At 41.8% G+C, this 15,269-nt stretch overlaps 1 protein-coding gene across 1 annotated transcript in view; it reads left to right on the plus strand.

Annotated features, from left to right (window-relative positions):
- STAB1 (stabilin 1) overlaps window positions 1-15,269 on the plus strand; it is a 1,127,460-nt gene that overhangs the window by 754,392 nt on the left and 357,799 nt on the right. The window contains exon 41 of the mRNA XM_053721023.1: window positions 10,909-10,985. Coding sequence (XP_053576998.1) covers window positions 10,909-10,985 — 77 coding nt within the window. The remainder of the gene's footprint in view (window positions 1-10,908; window positions 10,986-15,269) is intronic.

A 15,269-nucleotide genomic window follows, 5' to 3' on the forward strand; every position in this document is an offset into this window, starting at 1 on the left:
CTGTTTTTTACTGAGGGCCACATAAAACCATGGAGGGATGGAAGTGGCCCTCCCTCAGGCTATGGATTTAGCATCCACGCTTTAACCCCTTGAGTGCTAACGACGGTTCTGAGCCGCGCAGAGTCTCCCACTCTGGTGCTAACGACGGCTCAGAGCCGTCGCTAGCACTCTCCCAACTTGAGGGAGATCTGGGGGCTCCCATCTGCTCCTACCCCGGTGATCAGGCCTGCATAGTGACAGGCATCGCCGGGGCTTCACGTTATGCGTGGTGACGTCACGGGCAATGCTGTTATGACGTCACCGTGCAACTTTATTTATACTTAACAATGTTAAGTATAGGAGCAGGGGGCATGCTGCTTAGAAGCCTGTATCTCAGGTATCAAAGCAGCTACAGACCCCCAAGACCCACCGTTGGAAATGTAATCGCTTAACCTTTCCAACAGTGTAAGTCTTGAGGATTTAAAAAAAAAAAAAAAAACTTAAAAAAGCTTAGCACCCAGGTGGGAAAGTGCTTAGCACTCAAAAGGTTAAAGGGTCATTAAATAAAAAATTGGAATCTACATTGATGCATTTCAGTGAACAGAAGCAAGTTTGTAACATACATGTATTAGCAAAAATGCTTATAATAAAAACTATAGCTGTTTCAAAAGTGTATTTAAGTATGCACCGTGCACCAGCATTTTAAACACAGCACTTTCTCAGAGAGCCTAAGGTACTTGTACCGTCTGGTAATGACTCAATTTGTTAACTGAGGCCATGATACAAGCCCCACTGGCGCTCTGAGCAGCTGCAGCATTTAAACCGCTGGTGCACTGAGAACATCTAGCTATGCTTCACATGCACGTGCAGAGAACATTTTTAACACTATAACAGTAATTACTTTTACTAGAAGCATTTTTGCCAATACTTGTATATTGCAAATATATTTTTATACAAAGATGTAATTCATCTATGTGCATTTACATTTTGACTGAATTGTCCCTTTAAATAACAAACATCATTAGAAAACTATTTAATTTCAATGTACAGTTATGCAAGGTATGATCTGTCCTAAGCCACAAATTCTTGGTATCCAAGTTTTAAGGGACTGCTACAAACTATGCCCAGAACCCACCCAGCCACACCAACAACTTGACTTGACCCTGCCATCTCGGTGTGCCCTCACCCTTAGTTCCCAACCTTTACACCCCATTAAGCCTCCTGAAAAAATTGGGAAGTATGCCTAAGAGGTAGTGCATTCCATTGGAAACCTACTAAGGACTAGATTACAAGTGAAGCACTAATTTAATGTGCGCCTTAAAAGAACAAATTTGTTTAATTAACCAGCCATTACAAGTATATTTTAAATGTGCTGCCCAACGCTGCACGATTTACCCCCTGCGCTGCTCTAGGTTCTTTGCTGTGCCTTACAGCATAAGAACGAGGCCCCCATTGGAGCTTATGGAAGCGGGCTCTCGTGAGCTCAAAGCTTCCAGTCAATGCGAAAGAGAGGTCGTGTTCGGCTTCGCATTGCGATCAACTTGGATTCGCCGGTATTACTGAGTGGAGCGCAAATATCGCAGTCACGAAAGCACAATTTTTTGCTCCATTATAATCTAGGCCTAAATGTGTTCTTCTTTTAGAAGCATTTTTGCTAACAGAAGTATATTAAAATAATGCTTCTATTTACATTTTGACCTTCTATCCCTTTAAAAGGGACAGTGTAGTAAAAATTATACTTTCATGATTTAAATAGGGCATGCAGTTTTAAACAACTTTGCAGTTTACTTTCATCATCAAATTTGCCTTGTTCTTATGGTATTCTTTGTTGAAAGCTAAACCTAGGTAGGCTCATATGCAAATGTATTGGTCCTTAAAGGCCGCCTCTTATCTCAGTGCATTTTGACAGTTTTTTACAGCCAGGCAGCACTAGTTAATGTGTGCCGTATAGATAACATTATTAATATTAAAATATAGGGGGCGCCCTTGGTCAATATCCAAACAGGTGATATATATCACAGTAACCAACAACACTTAATAAGCAATGATACAACCATCTAATTATAAACAATACAACAAATTGTAATACAGTGTATCAATGGACAATTGTACCATAGTCCCATATGATGAAATAGGGTATTGATATATTACTCAGGAACAATTGGTAATAGCAGGCCCAGGCAGCTATCTGTAGAAGGATCAAGGCTTCGATCCAGGTTCAGCAGTCTGTGAATAACATAGGAAGACAGATGCGCCACATGGCTTAGTATTGCTTAACTAGTTGGATAATCATGTGTTATATATTACACTCACATTTAGTGGAGCACCCCTGAAATAAGGAGGCAGTCTGCAGAGGCTTAGATACAAGGTAATCACAGAGGTAAAAGTGTATTAATATAACCATGCTGGTTATGCAAAACTGGGGAATGGGTAATAAATGAACTATCTATTTATTTAAACAATAAAAAGTCTTTAACCCTTTGAGTGCTAAGCACTTTCCCACCTGGGTGCTAAGGTTTTCTTAAAGGGGCTTTTATTTAATATTTTTAAAAATATTTTTTTTTACTTTTTATTTATTTATTTAAGATCCCCAAGACTTACACCGCTGGAAAGGTTAGGCGATTACCTTTCCAACGGTGGGTCTTGGGGGTCTGTAGCTGCTTAGATGCCTGAGATACAGGCTTCTAAGCAGCATGCCCCCTGCTCCTATATTTAACATTGTTAATGTTAAATAAAGTTGCGCGGTGACGTCATCACGTTTATTGCGCGTGACGTCACCACGCAAAACAGAAGCCCCGGCGATGCCTTTCATTATGCATATATCGCAGGGGTAGGAGCGGGTGGGAGCCCCCAGATCTCCCTCAAGTTGGGAGAGTGCTAGTGACGGCACTGAGCCGTCATTAGCACCAGAGTGGGAAACTCTGTGACGGCTCAGAGCCGTCATTAGCACTCAAGGGTTAAAGGGACAGTCAAGTCCAAAAAAAAAATTCATGATTTAAATAGGGAATGTAATTTTAAACAACTTCCCAATTTACTTTCTCCAACATTGGTGTGTCCGGTCCACGGCGTCATCCTTACTTGTGGGATATTCTCTTCCCCAACAGGAAATGGCAAAGAGTCCCAGCAAAGCTGGTCACATGATCCCTCCTAGGCTCCGCCCACCCCAGTCATTCTCTTTGCCGTTGCACAGGCAACAGCTCCACGGAGATGGTTAAGAGTTTTTTTGGTGTTTAAATGTAGTTTTTATTCTTCTATCAAGTGTTTGTTATTTTAAAATAGTGCTGGTATGTACTATTTACTCTGAAACAGAAAAGGATGAAGATTTCTGTTTGTAAGAGGAAGATGATTTTAGCAGACAGTAACTAAAATCGGTTGCTGTTTCCACATAGGACTGTTGAGATGAAGTAACTTCAGTTGGGGGAAACAGTTAGCAGACTTTTCTGCTTAAGGTATGACTAGCCATATTTCTAACAAGACTGTGTAATGCTGGAAGGCTGTCATTTCCCCTCATGGGGACCGGTAAGCCATTTTCTTAGTCAAAAACAAACAGAATAAAGGGCTTATTATGGGCTAAAAAACTGGTAGACATTTTTATGGGCTAAATCGATTGCTTTATTTGTGCATATTATTCAAATTTAGGCTAACAATTGACATTTATAATCTTGGGGAACGTTTATAAAACGGCAGGCACTGTATTGGACACCTTTTTCAGTCAGGGGGCCTTTCTAGTCATAGACTGAGCCTCATTTTCGCGCCATTAATGAGAGCAGGGCATGCAGATGCATGTGTGAGGATCTAAGAATCTCTGAAAAAGCTTTTAGAAGGCGTCATTTGGTATCGTATTCCCCTCAGGGCTTGGTTGGGTCTTAGCAAAGACTGTATCTGGGACTGTATAGGGGTTAAATTGAAAAACGGCTCCGGTTCCGTTATTTTAAGGGTTAAAGCTCTGAAATTTGGTGTGCAATACTTTTAAGGCTTTAAGACACTGTGGTGAAAATTTTGGAATTTTTGAACAATTCCTTCATACTTTTTCACATATTCAGTAATAAAGTGTTTTCTGTTTGAAATTTAAAGTGACAGTAACGGTTTTATTTTAAAACGTTTTTTGTGCATTGTTGACAAGTTTAAACCTGTTTAACATGTCTGTACCTTCAGATAAGCTATGTTCTATATGTATGAAAGCCAATGTGTCTCCCCATTTAAATTTATGTGATAATTGTACCATAGCGTCCACACAAAGTAAGGACAGTACTGCCACAAATAATGATATTGCCCAAGATGATTCCTCAAATGAGGGGAGTAAACATGATACTACATCATCTCCTACTGTGTCTACACCAGTTTTGCCCATGCAGGAGGCCCCTAGTACATCTAGTGCGCCAATACTTATTACCATGCAACAATTAACGGCTGTAATGGATAACTCCATAGCAAATCTTTTATCCAAAATGTCTACTTATCAGAGAAAGCGCGATTGCTCTGTTTTAAACACTGAAGAGCAAGAGGACGCTGATGATAATTGTTCTGTCATACCCTCACACCAATCTGAAGGGGCCATGAGGGAGGTTTTGTCTGAGGGAGAAATTTCAGATTCAGGAAAAATTTCTCATCAAGCTGAACCTGATGTTGTGACATTTAAATTTAAATTAGAACATCTCCGCGCACTGCTTAAGGAGGTGTTATCTACTCTGGATGATTGTGACAATTTGGTCATTCCAGAGAAATTATGCAAGATGGACAGGTTCTTAGAGGTTCCGGTGCCCCCCGACGCTTTTCCTATACCCAAGCGGGTGGCGGACATAGTAAATAAAGAGTGGGAAAAGCCCGGCATACCTTTTGTTCCTCCCCCTATATTTAAGAAATTATTTCCTATGGTCGACCCCAGAAAGGACTTATGGCAGACAGTCCCCAAGGTCGAGGGGGCAGTTTCTACTCTAAACAAACGCACTACTATTCCTATCGAAGATAGTTGTGCTTTCAAAGATCCTATGGATAAAAAATTGGAAGGTTTGCTTAAAAAGATTTTTGTACAGCAAGGCTACCTTCTACAACCAATTTCATGCATTGTTCCTGTCACTACGGCAGCGTGGTTCTGGTTCGAGGAACTAGAAAAGTCACTCAGTAGAGAAACTCAATATGAGGAGGTTATGGACAGAGTTCACGCACTTAAATTGGCTAACTCTTTTATTTTAGATGCCGCTTTGCAATTAGCAAAATTAGCGGCGAAAAATTCAGGGTTTGCTATTGTGGCGCGCAGAGCGCTTTGGCTAAAGTCTTGGTCAGCGGATGTGTCATCCAAGACAAAATTACTTAACATTCCTTTCAAAGGTAAAACTTTATTTGGACCTGATTTGAAAGAGATTATTTCAGACATCACTGGGGGAAAGGGCCACGCCCTTCCACACGATAGGTCTTTTAAGGCTAAAAATAAGCCTAATTTTCGTCCCTTTCGCAGAAATGGACCAGCCTCTAATTCTGCATCCTCTAAGCAAGAGGGTAATGCCTCACAACCCAAACCAGCCTGGAAACCAATGCAAGGCTGGAACAAGGGTAATCAGGCCAAGAAGCCTGCCACTGCTAACAAGACAGCATGAAGGAGTAGCCCCCGATCCGGGACCGGATCTGGTGGGGGGCAGACTCTCTCTCTTTGCTCAGGCTTGGGCAAGAGATGTTCAGGATCCTTGGACGCTAGAAATAGTTTCTCAAGGTTATCTCCTGGAATTCAAGGAACTACCCCCAAGGGGAAGGTTCCACAAGTCTCACTTATCCTCAAACCAAATAAAGAGACAGGCATTCTTACATTGTGTAGAAGACCTGTTAAAGATGGGAGTGATACACCCAGTTCCAATAAAGGAACAAGGAATGGGATTTTATTCCAATCTGTTCGTAGTTCCCAAAAAAGAGGGAACGTTTAGACCAATTTTGGATTTGAAGATCCTAAACAAATTTCTCAGGGTACCATCGTTCAAAATGGAAACTATTCGAACGATTCTACCCACCATCCAGGAAAGTCAATTTATGACTACCGTGGATCTAAAGGATGCGTACCTACATATCCCTATCCACAAGGAACATCATCAGTTCCTAAGGTTCGCTTTTCTGGACAAACATTACCAGTTTGTGGCTCTTCCATTCAGATTAGCCACTGCTCCAAGGATTTTCACAAAGGTGCTAGGGTCCCTTCTAGCGGTTCTAAGACCAAGGGGCATTGCAGTAGTACCTTACTTGGACGACATTCTAATACAAGCGTCGTCCCTGTCAAAGGCAAAGGCTCATACGGACATCGTTCTAGCCTTTCTCACTTCTCACGGATGGAAGGTGAACAAAGAAAAGAGTTCTCTGTCCCCGTCAACAAGAGTTCCCTTCTTGGGAACAATAATAGATTCCTTAGAAATGAGGATTTTTCTGACAGAGGTCAGAAAATCAAAACTTCTAAGCTCTTGTCAAGTGCTTCATTCTGTTCCTCGTCCTTCCATAGCGCAGTGCATGGAAGTAATAGGATTGATGGTTGCAACAATGGACATAGTTCCTTTTGCACGAATTCATCTAAGACCATTACAACTGTGCATGCTCAAACAGTGGAATGGGAATTATACAGACTTGTCTCCAATGATTCAAGTAGATCAAAAGACCAGAGATTCACTCCGTTGGTGGCTGACCCTGGACCATCTGTCCCAGGGAATGAGCTTCCGCAGGCCGGAGTGGGTCATTGTCACGACCGACGCCAGTCTAGTGGGCTGGGGTGCGGTCTGGGAATCCCTGAAAGCTCAGGGTCTATGGTCTCGGGAAGAGTCTCTTCTCCTGATAAACATTCTGGAACTGAGAGCGATATTCAATGCTCTCAGAGCTTGGCCTCAACTAGCAAAGGCCAAATTCATAAGGTTCCAATCAGACAACATGACGACTGTTGCTTATATCAATCATCAAGGGGGAACAAAGAGTTCCCTGGCGATGAAAGAAGTGACCAAAATAATTCAATGGGCGGAGGATCACTCCTGCCACTTGTCTGCGATCCACATCCCAGGAGTGGAAAATTGGGAAGCGGATTTTCTGAGTCGTCAGACATTTCATCCGGGGGAGTGGGAACTCCATCCGGAAATCTTTGCCCAAATAACTCAATTATGGGGCATTCCAGACATGGATCTGATGGCGTCTCGTCAGAACTTCAAGGTTCCTTGCTACGGGTCCAGATCCAGGGATCCCAAGGCGACTCTAGTAGATGCACTAGTAGCTCCTTGGACTTTCAACCTAGCTTACGTATTCCCACCGTTTCCTCTCATTCCCAGGCTGGTAGCCAGGATCAATCAGGAGAGGGCCTCGGTGATCTTGATAGCTCCTGCGTGGCCACGCAGGACTTGGTATGCAGACCTGGTGAATATGTCATCGGCTCCACCATGGAAGCTACCTTTGAGACAGGACCTTCTTGTTCAAGGTCCATTCGAACACCCAAATCTGGTCTCCCTCCAACTGACGGCTTGGAGATTGAACGCTTGATTCTATCAAAGCGTGGGTTTTCAGATTCGGTGATAGATACTCTGGTTCAGGCCAGAAAACCTGTAACTAGAAAAATTTACCATAAAATATGGAAAAAATATATCTGTTGGTGTGAATCCAAAGGATTCCCATGGAATAAGATAAAAATTCCTAAGATTCTCTCCTTTCTTCAAGAAGGTTTGGAGAAAGGATTATCTGCAAGTTCTCTAAAGGGACAGATCTCTGCTTTATCTGTCTTACTACACAAAAGACTGGCAGCTGTGCCAGATGTTCAAGCATTTGTTCAGGCTCTGGTTAGGATCAAGCCTGTTTACAGACCTTTGACTCCTCCCTGGAGTCTAAATCTAGTTCTTTCCGTTCTTCAAGGGGTTCCGTTTGAACCCTTACATTCCATAGATATTAAGTTACTATCTTGGAAAGTTTTGTTTTTGGTTGCAATTTCTTCTGCTAGAAGAGTTTCAGAGTTATCTGCTCTGCAGTGTTCTCCTCCTTATCTGGTGTTCCATGCAGATAAGGTGGTTTTGCGTACTAAGCCTGGTTTTCTTCCTAAAGTTGTTTCTAACAAAAATATTAACCAGGAGATAGTTGTACCTTCTTTGTGTCCGAATCCAGTTTCAAAGAAGGAACGTTTGTTACACAATTTGGACGTTGTCCGTGCTCTAAAGTTCTATTTAGAGGCTACTAAAGATTTCAGACAAACATCTTCCTTGTTTGTTGTTTATTCTGGTAAAAGGAGAGGTCAAAAAGCGACTTCTACCTCTCTTTCCTTTTGGCTTAAAAGCATTATCCGATTGGCTTATGAGACTGCCGGACGGCAGCCTCCTGAAAGAATCACAGCTCACTCCACTAGGGCTGTGGCTTCCACATGGGCCTTCAAGAACGAGGCTTCTGTTGACCAGATATGTAAGGCAGCGACTTGGTCTTCACTGCACACTTTTGCCAAATTTTACAAATTTGATACTTTTGCTTCTTCGGAGGCTATTTTTGGGAGAAAGGTTTTGCAAGCTGTGGTGCCTTCCGTTTAGGTGACCTGATTTGCTCCCTCCCTTCATCCGTGTCCTAAAGCTTTGGTATTGGTTCCCACAAGTAAGGATGACGCCGTGGACCGGACACACCAATGTTGGAGAAAACAGAATTTATGCTTACCTGATAAATTACTTTCTCCAAAGGTGTGTCCGGTCCACGGCCCGCCCTGGTTTTTTTAATCAGGTCTGATGAATTATTTTCTCTAACTACAGTCACCACGGTATCATATGGTTTCTCCTATATATATTTCCTCCTGTCCGTCGGTCGAATGACTGGGGTGGGCGGAGCCTAGGAGGGATCATGTGACCAGCTTTGCTGGGACTCTTTGCCATTTCCTGTTGGGGAAGAGAATATCCCACAAGTAAGGATGATGCCGTGGACCGGACACACCGTTGGAGAAAGTAATTTATCAGGTAAGCATAAATTCTGTTTTTATCACCAATTTTGCTTTGTTCTCTCTGTATTCTTAGTTAAAAGCTAAATTTAGGAGGTTCATATGCTAATTTCTTAGGCCTTGAAGACTGCCTCTAATCTGAATGCATTTTGACCACTAGAGGGCATTAGTTCATGTGTTTCATATAGATAACATTGAGCTCATGCACGTGAAGTGACCTAGGTGTGAGCACTGATTGGCTAAAATGCAAGTCTGTCAAAAGAACTGAAATAAGGGGGCAGTCAGCAGAAGCTTAGATACAAGGTAATTACAAAGGTAAAACGTGTATTATTATAACTGTGTTGGTTATGCAAAACTGGGGAATGGGTAATAAAGGGATTATCTTTCTTTTTAAACAACAAAAATGATGGTGTTGACTGTCCCTTTAATTAACCTATACAGCAAAGTAATTTAACCCACACGGAGCAGCATGTTTAACACCCATATTAGCAGTATTCCACCTAGTGCAGCACTTTAACTTCCATATTGCCAATAATACATATAATGTAGCACTTTAACCTCAGCATTGCAGTAACTAATACAGTACAGTGATTAAATAATCCCAGTAACACACACAGGTACACAGAACAGTAATTCTGCAGTGAAGTGATTTGTACATTAAATAGCTAGTACTGGTATTTAGCCTCATGATGCCAGTACACACAGAACAGTGATCTTATCCCGTTTATGAGTTACCCATACAGTTCAAATATCTAAACCCATGCTCTCAGTAATACAGTGTTAAGATCTAACCTCCAAGTTGCAAGTTACTGACATAGAGCAGTGACTTAATTCTGTGATTTAATAACCACATTGCCAGTAATGTCCATATTTCCAATATTTCCTATAAGCCACACAGAGCAATAGTTTAACCATGTAGGGGCCAATAACACACAAAAGGGCCGATTTATCGTGAGTCTGGCGGACATGATCAGCTGTAGCGGTCATGTGCGCCAGACATCGATAAATGCCGACAGCATACACTGTCGGCATTTATCATTGCACAAGCAGTTCTGGTGAACTGCTTGTGCAATGCTGCCCCCTGCATATTTGCGGGCAATCGGCTGCTAGCAGGGGGTGTCAATCAACCCAATCGTATGCGGTCGGGCGGATTGATGTCCGCCCACTCAGAGGCGGAGGACGAGTTAAGGAGCATCGGTCTTAAGATCGTTGCTTCTTAACTCCTGTTTCCAGCTAGCCTGAAGGCTTGCGCAGAAATAGATGTATTCGACCCGATTCGGGCCATGATAAATTGGCCTCATAGAATACATATTTAACCTGTTACTTCTTTGTGCACTCTTACCTTCAGTGGTTGGGGCTCCAAGTGTGTCAGAGTGCACACAAAGGGATCAAGCACCCCCCCCCCAGGCCCCTAAGGTCCCTAGAATCCATTGAGGTGCAAGAACCCTGCTAGGTAACCCAAAGCTCAAAAGATTCCTCTAAAATCAGACTCTCTAGGCCTTGTGTGCCAAGATGTAAATACGTCTATGACCAGTTTCATTTTAATCCCATGTATTTTCTCTTGTGATCTATAGATTAAAGGGATATGAAACCTATTTTTTTTTTCATGATTCAGACAGAGCATGCAATTTTAAACAACTTTCTAATTTACTTCTATTATCAATTGTTCTTCGTTATCTTGGTATCTTATGTTGAAAAGCAGGGACGTAGGCTTAGGAGCCGGCCCATTTGCAGGAGCACTAGATGGCAGCACTATTCCCTGTCATATAGTGCTCCAGATGTCTACCTAGGTATCTCTTCAACACAGAATATCTTGGTAACAAAGCAAAGTTGATAATAGAAGTACATTAAAAACTTTTTTAAAAATTGTATGCTTTGTCTGAATTATAAAATAAATGTTTTGGGTTTTATATCCCTTTAAATAATGTTATACCATATTACACACACATCTGGCAACAAAATATTAGCACACAACATATGTAAATGAAATATAATGTAAATATTTGTTATTTCAGCTGTATTGTGGATGCTAAAAACTCTACAACATGCACCTGCATTGCTGGATTCTCTGGTAATGGGACTCATTGCTCAGGTATTTTTGTATTTCTTTAATATTTTTAAAAAAATGTAAATTGTGTGTGTGTTTTTCTTTTCTTTGTGGTTATTAACTTATGGATACACAAGGACTGTTGGGTATTTACCTGTTCACACCTCTTAAAATCATTTTTTGTATAAAATTATATTTTATAAATTTGGGGGCCTATCTATCAAGCTCCGAATGGAGCTTGACGCCCCGTGTTTCTGGCGAGCCTGCAGGCTCGCCAGATACACCAGTTATGAAGCAGCGGTCTAAAGACCGCTGCTCCATAACCCTGTACGCCTGCTCTGATGAGGTGGACAGGAATCGCTGGAATTCAACCCGATCGAGTACGATCGGGTTGATTGACACCCCCCTGCTGGCTGTCGATTGGCCGCGAGTCTGCAGGGAGCGGCGTTACACCAGCACTGGTGCAATGCTGAATACGGAGAGCGTATTGCTCTCCGCATTCAGCGATGTCTGTCGGACATGATCCGCACTGTCGGATCAGGTGCGACAGACATTTGATAAATAGGCCTCTTGATCAGTTTAACCCCTTAACGACCGAGGACGTGCAGGGTACGTCCTAAAAAAAAAGGCAGTTAACGCCTGAGGACGTACCCTGCACGTCCTCGGTGTGGAAAGCAGCTGGAAGCGATCCTGTTTGCTTCCAGCTGCTTTCCGGTTATTGCAGTGATGCCTCGATATGGAGGCATCCTGCAATAACCTTTTGAAGCCATCCGATGCAGAGAGAGCCACTCTGTGGCCCTCTCTGCACCGGAGATCGGTGGCTTCCTTCGTTGGTGGGTGGGAGCAGTACCGGGAGGCGGGTGGCGGCCATCGATGGCCCTGGAGATGTGGAGGGGGGCGGGATCGTGGGCGGGGATGCCCGGGGGCGCGCACGGACGCGCGCGCGTGCACGGGAGGGCGGGCGCGTGCACGGGGAGGGAGCGGGTGGGAACCGCTACACTACAGAAAAAGGCAATCAGTTAAAAAAAGTAAAAAAAATAAATACGATCAATGAGGTGGTGGGGGTTTGTGGTGGGGGGGGGGGTGGGGGGTGTTTGGGGAAGCTACACTACAGAAAAAAAAAACTAAGAAAAAAAAAAAAAAGCCCTTTTTTGTGCAAGCTGGGTACTGGCAGACAGCTGCCAGTACCCAAGATGGCCCCCAATAAGGCAGATAGGGAAGGTTACAGAGCTGTTTTGGGGGGGATCAGGGAGGTTGGAGGCTAAGGGGGGTCCTACACAGCAGAATATTTTTTTTTTTTTTTTTTTTAAAAAACCTAAACCCCCCAAAAAGCTTTTATTTTAGTACTGGCAGAGTTTCTGCCAGTACTTAAGATGGCGGGGACAATTGTGGGGTGGGGGAGGGAAGGGAGCTGTTTGGGAGGGATCAGGGGGTCTGATGTGTCAGGTGGGAGGCTGATCTCTACACTAAAGCTAAAATTAACCCTGCAAGCTCCCTACAAACTTCCTAATTAACCCCTTCACTGCTAGCCATAATACACGTGTGATGCGCAGCAGCATTTTGCGGCCTTCTAATTACCAGAAAAGCAACGCCAAAGTCATATATATCTGCTATTTCTGAACAAAGGGGATCCCAGAGAAGCATTTACAACCATTTGTGCCATAATTGCACAAGCTGTTTGTAAATGATTTCAGTGAGAAACCTAAAATTGTGAAAAATTTAACGTTTTTTTTTTATTTGATCGCATTTGGCGGTGAAATGGTGGCATGAAATATACCAAAATGGGCCTAGATCAATACTTTGGGTTGTCTACTACACTACACTAAAGCTAAAATTAACCATACAAGCTCCCTACAAGCTCCCTAATTAACCCCTGCACTGCTGGGCATAATACACGTGTGGTGCGTAGCGGCATTTAGCGGCCTTCTAATTACCAAAAAGCAATGCCAAAGCCATATATGTCTGCTATTTCTGAACAAAGGGGATCCCAGAGAAGCATTTACAACCATTTGTGCCATAATTGCACAAGCTGTTTGTAAATAATTTCAGTGAGAAACCGAAAGTTTGTGAAAAAATTTGTGAAAAAGTGAACGATTTTTTGTATTTGATCACATTTGGCGGTGAAATGGTGGCATGAAATATACCAAAATTGGCCTAGATCAATACTTTGGGATGTCTTCTAAAAAAAAATATATACATGTCAATTGATATTCAGGGATTCCTGAAAGATATTAGTGTTCCAATGTAACTAGCGCTAATTTTGAAAAAAAGTAGTTTGGAAATAGCAAAATGCTACTTGTATTTATGGCCCTATAGCTTTCAAAAAAAGCAAAGAACATGTAAATATTAGGTATTTCTAAACTCAGGACAAAATTTAGAAACTATTTAGCATGTTTTCTTTTTGGTGGTTGTAGATGTGTAACAGATTTTGGGGGTCAAAGTTAAAAAAAGTGTGTTTTTTTCCATTTTTTCCTCATATTTTATAAACATTTTTATAGTAAATTATAAGATATGATGAAAATAATGGTATTTTTAGAAAGTTAATTTAATGGCGAGAAAAACGGTATATAATATGTGTGGGTACAGTAAATGAGTAAGAGGGAAATTACAGCTAAACACAAACACCGCAAAAATGTAAAAATAGCCTTGGTCCCAAACGGACAGAAAATGGAAAAGTGCTGTGGTCATTAAGGGGTTAATATATTCTTGGTTTAATCTTCACAGAATTTGCCAATGTGATCTTGTCCCCTCTTAACAGGACCAAACTCTAATTCCAAAATGTTTCTGTGAAGGTCAGAAAAAAGCTGCTTTACACGATATTTTAATGCCATGATTGGCACAAGTTGCCAGTCTCAGTGATAAAGGAGCATTTTGTTACTTCAGCATTATACTGACCTTTTTTTCCCTTGGTGTTTTGGAGCGTTGTCTCTCTTGCCTTCTGTAAATATACTATTTCTGGAATCTAACCATTGTATTCCTGTAAGTTCTCATTAAAGGGTCACTCAGGTCAAATTAAACTTTCATGATTCAGATAGAACATTTTTTTAACAACTTTACAATTTACTTACATTAACAAAATGTGCACTGTATTTCTCTTGTTAAGTGTATCCAGTCCACGGATCATCCATTACTTATGGGATATTAACTCCTCCCCAACAGGAAGTGCAAGAGGATTCACCCAGCAGAGCTGCTATATAGCTCCTCCCCTAACTGCCATTACCAGTCATTCTCTTGCACCCAACGACTAGATAGGATGTGTGAGAGGACTATGGTGATTATATTTAGTTTTATACCTTCAATCAAAAGTTTGTTATTTTATAATAGCACCGGAGTGTGTTATTCCTTCTCTGGTAGAATTTGAAGAAGAATCTACCTGAGTTTTTACTATGATTTTAGCCGGCGTAGTTAAGATCATATTGCTGTTTCTCGGCCATCTGAGGAGAGGTAAACTTCAGATCAGGGGACAGCGGGCAGATTAATCTGCAAAGAGGTATGTAGCAGCTTATTATTTTCTGACAATGGAATTGATGAGAAAATTCTGCCATACCGATATAATGTAAACTCAGCCTTAAATGCAGTAGCAGCAACTGGTATCAGGCTGTCATGTATGTATATTTTACACTTCAGTATTCTGGGGAATGGCACTTCACTGGAATTATACTGTGTGCATAAGACTTTAGCCTAATTTGCAGGGACTGGCAACAGGCTCTTTAATAACACTTAATTTATGTTAAACGTTTTTTGCTGGCATGTAAAATCGTTTCATTTCTCTTGTTAAGTGTATCCAGTCCACGGATCATCCATTACTTATGGGATATATTCTCCTTCCCAACAGGAAGTTGCAAGAGTCCACCCACAGCAAAGCTGCTATATAGCTCCTCCCCTAACTGCCATTACCAGTCATTCTCTTGCAAGTCTCAACATAGATAGGAGGTCGTGAGAGTCTGTGGTTTTTTATACTTAGTTTATTTCTTCAATCAAAAGTTTGTTATTTTTAAATGGCACCGGAGTGTGCTGTTTATCTCAGGCAGTATTTGGAAGAAGAATCTGCCTGCGTTTTTTCTATGATCTTAGCAGACGTAACTAAGATCCAGTTGCTGTTCTCACACATTCTGAGGAGTAAGGTACTTCAGAGGGGGAATGGCGTGCAGGTTTTCCTGCAAATAAGGTATGTGCAGTAAAATATTTTTCTAAGGAATGGAATTGACTAAGAAAATACTGCTGATACCGAAGTAATGTAAGTACAGCCTTTAAATGCAGTGAAAGCGACTGGTACCAGGCTGATTGATAGAGATATATGCTAAGGTATGTGCAGTAATATATTTTTCT

Source organism: Bombina bombina, chromosome 7 (genome assembly GCF_027579735.1).
Source record: "Bombina bombina isolate aBomBom1 chromosome 7, aBomBom1.pri, whole genome shotgun sequence".
In the NCBI taxonomy this organism is placed as follows: Eukaryota; Metazoa; Chordata; class Amphibia; order Anura; family Bombinatoridae; genus Bombina; species Bombina bombina.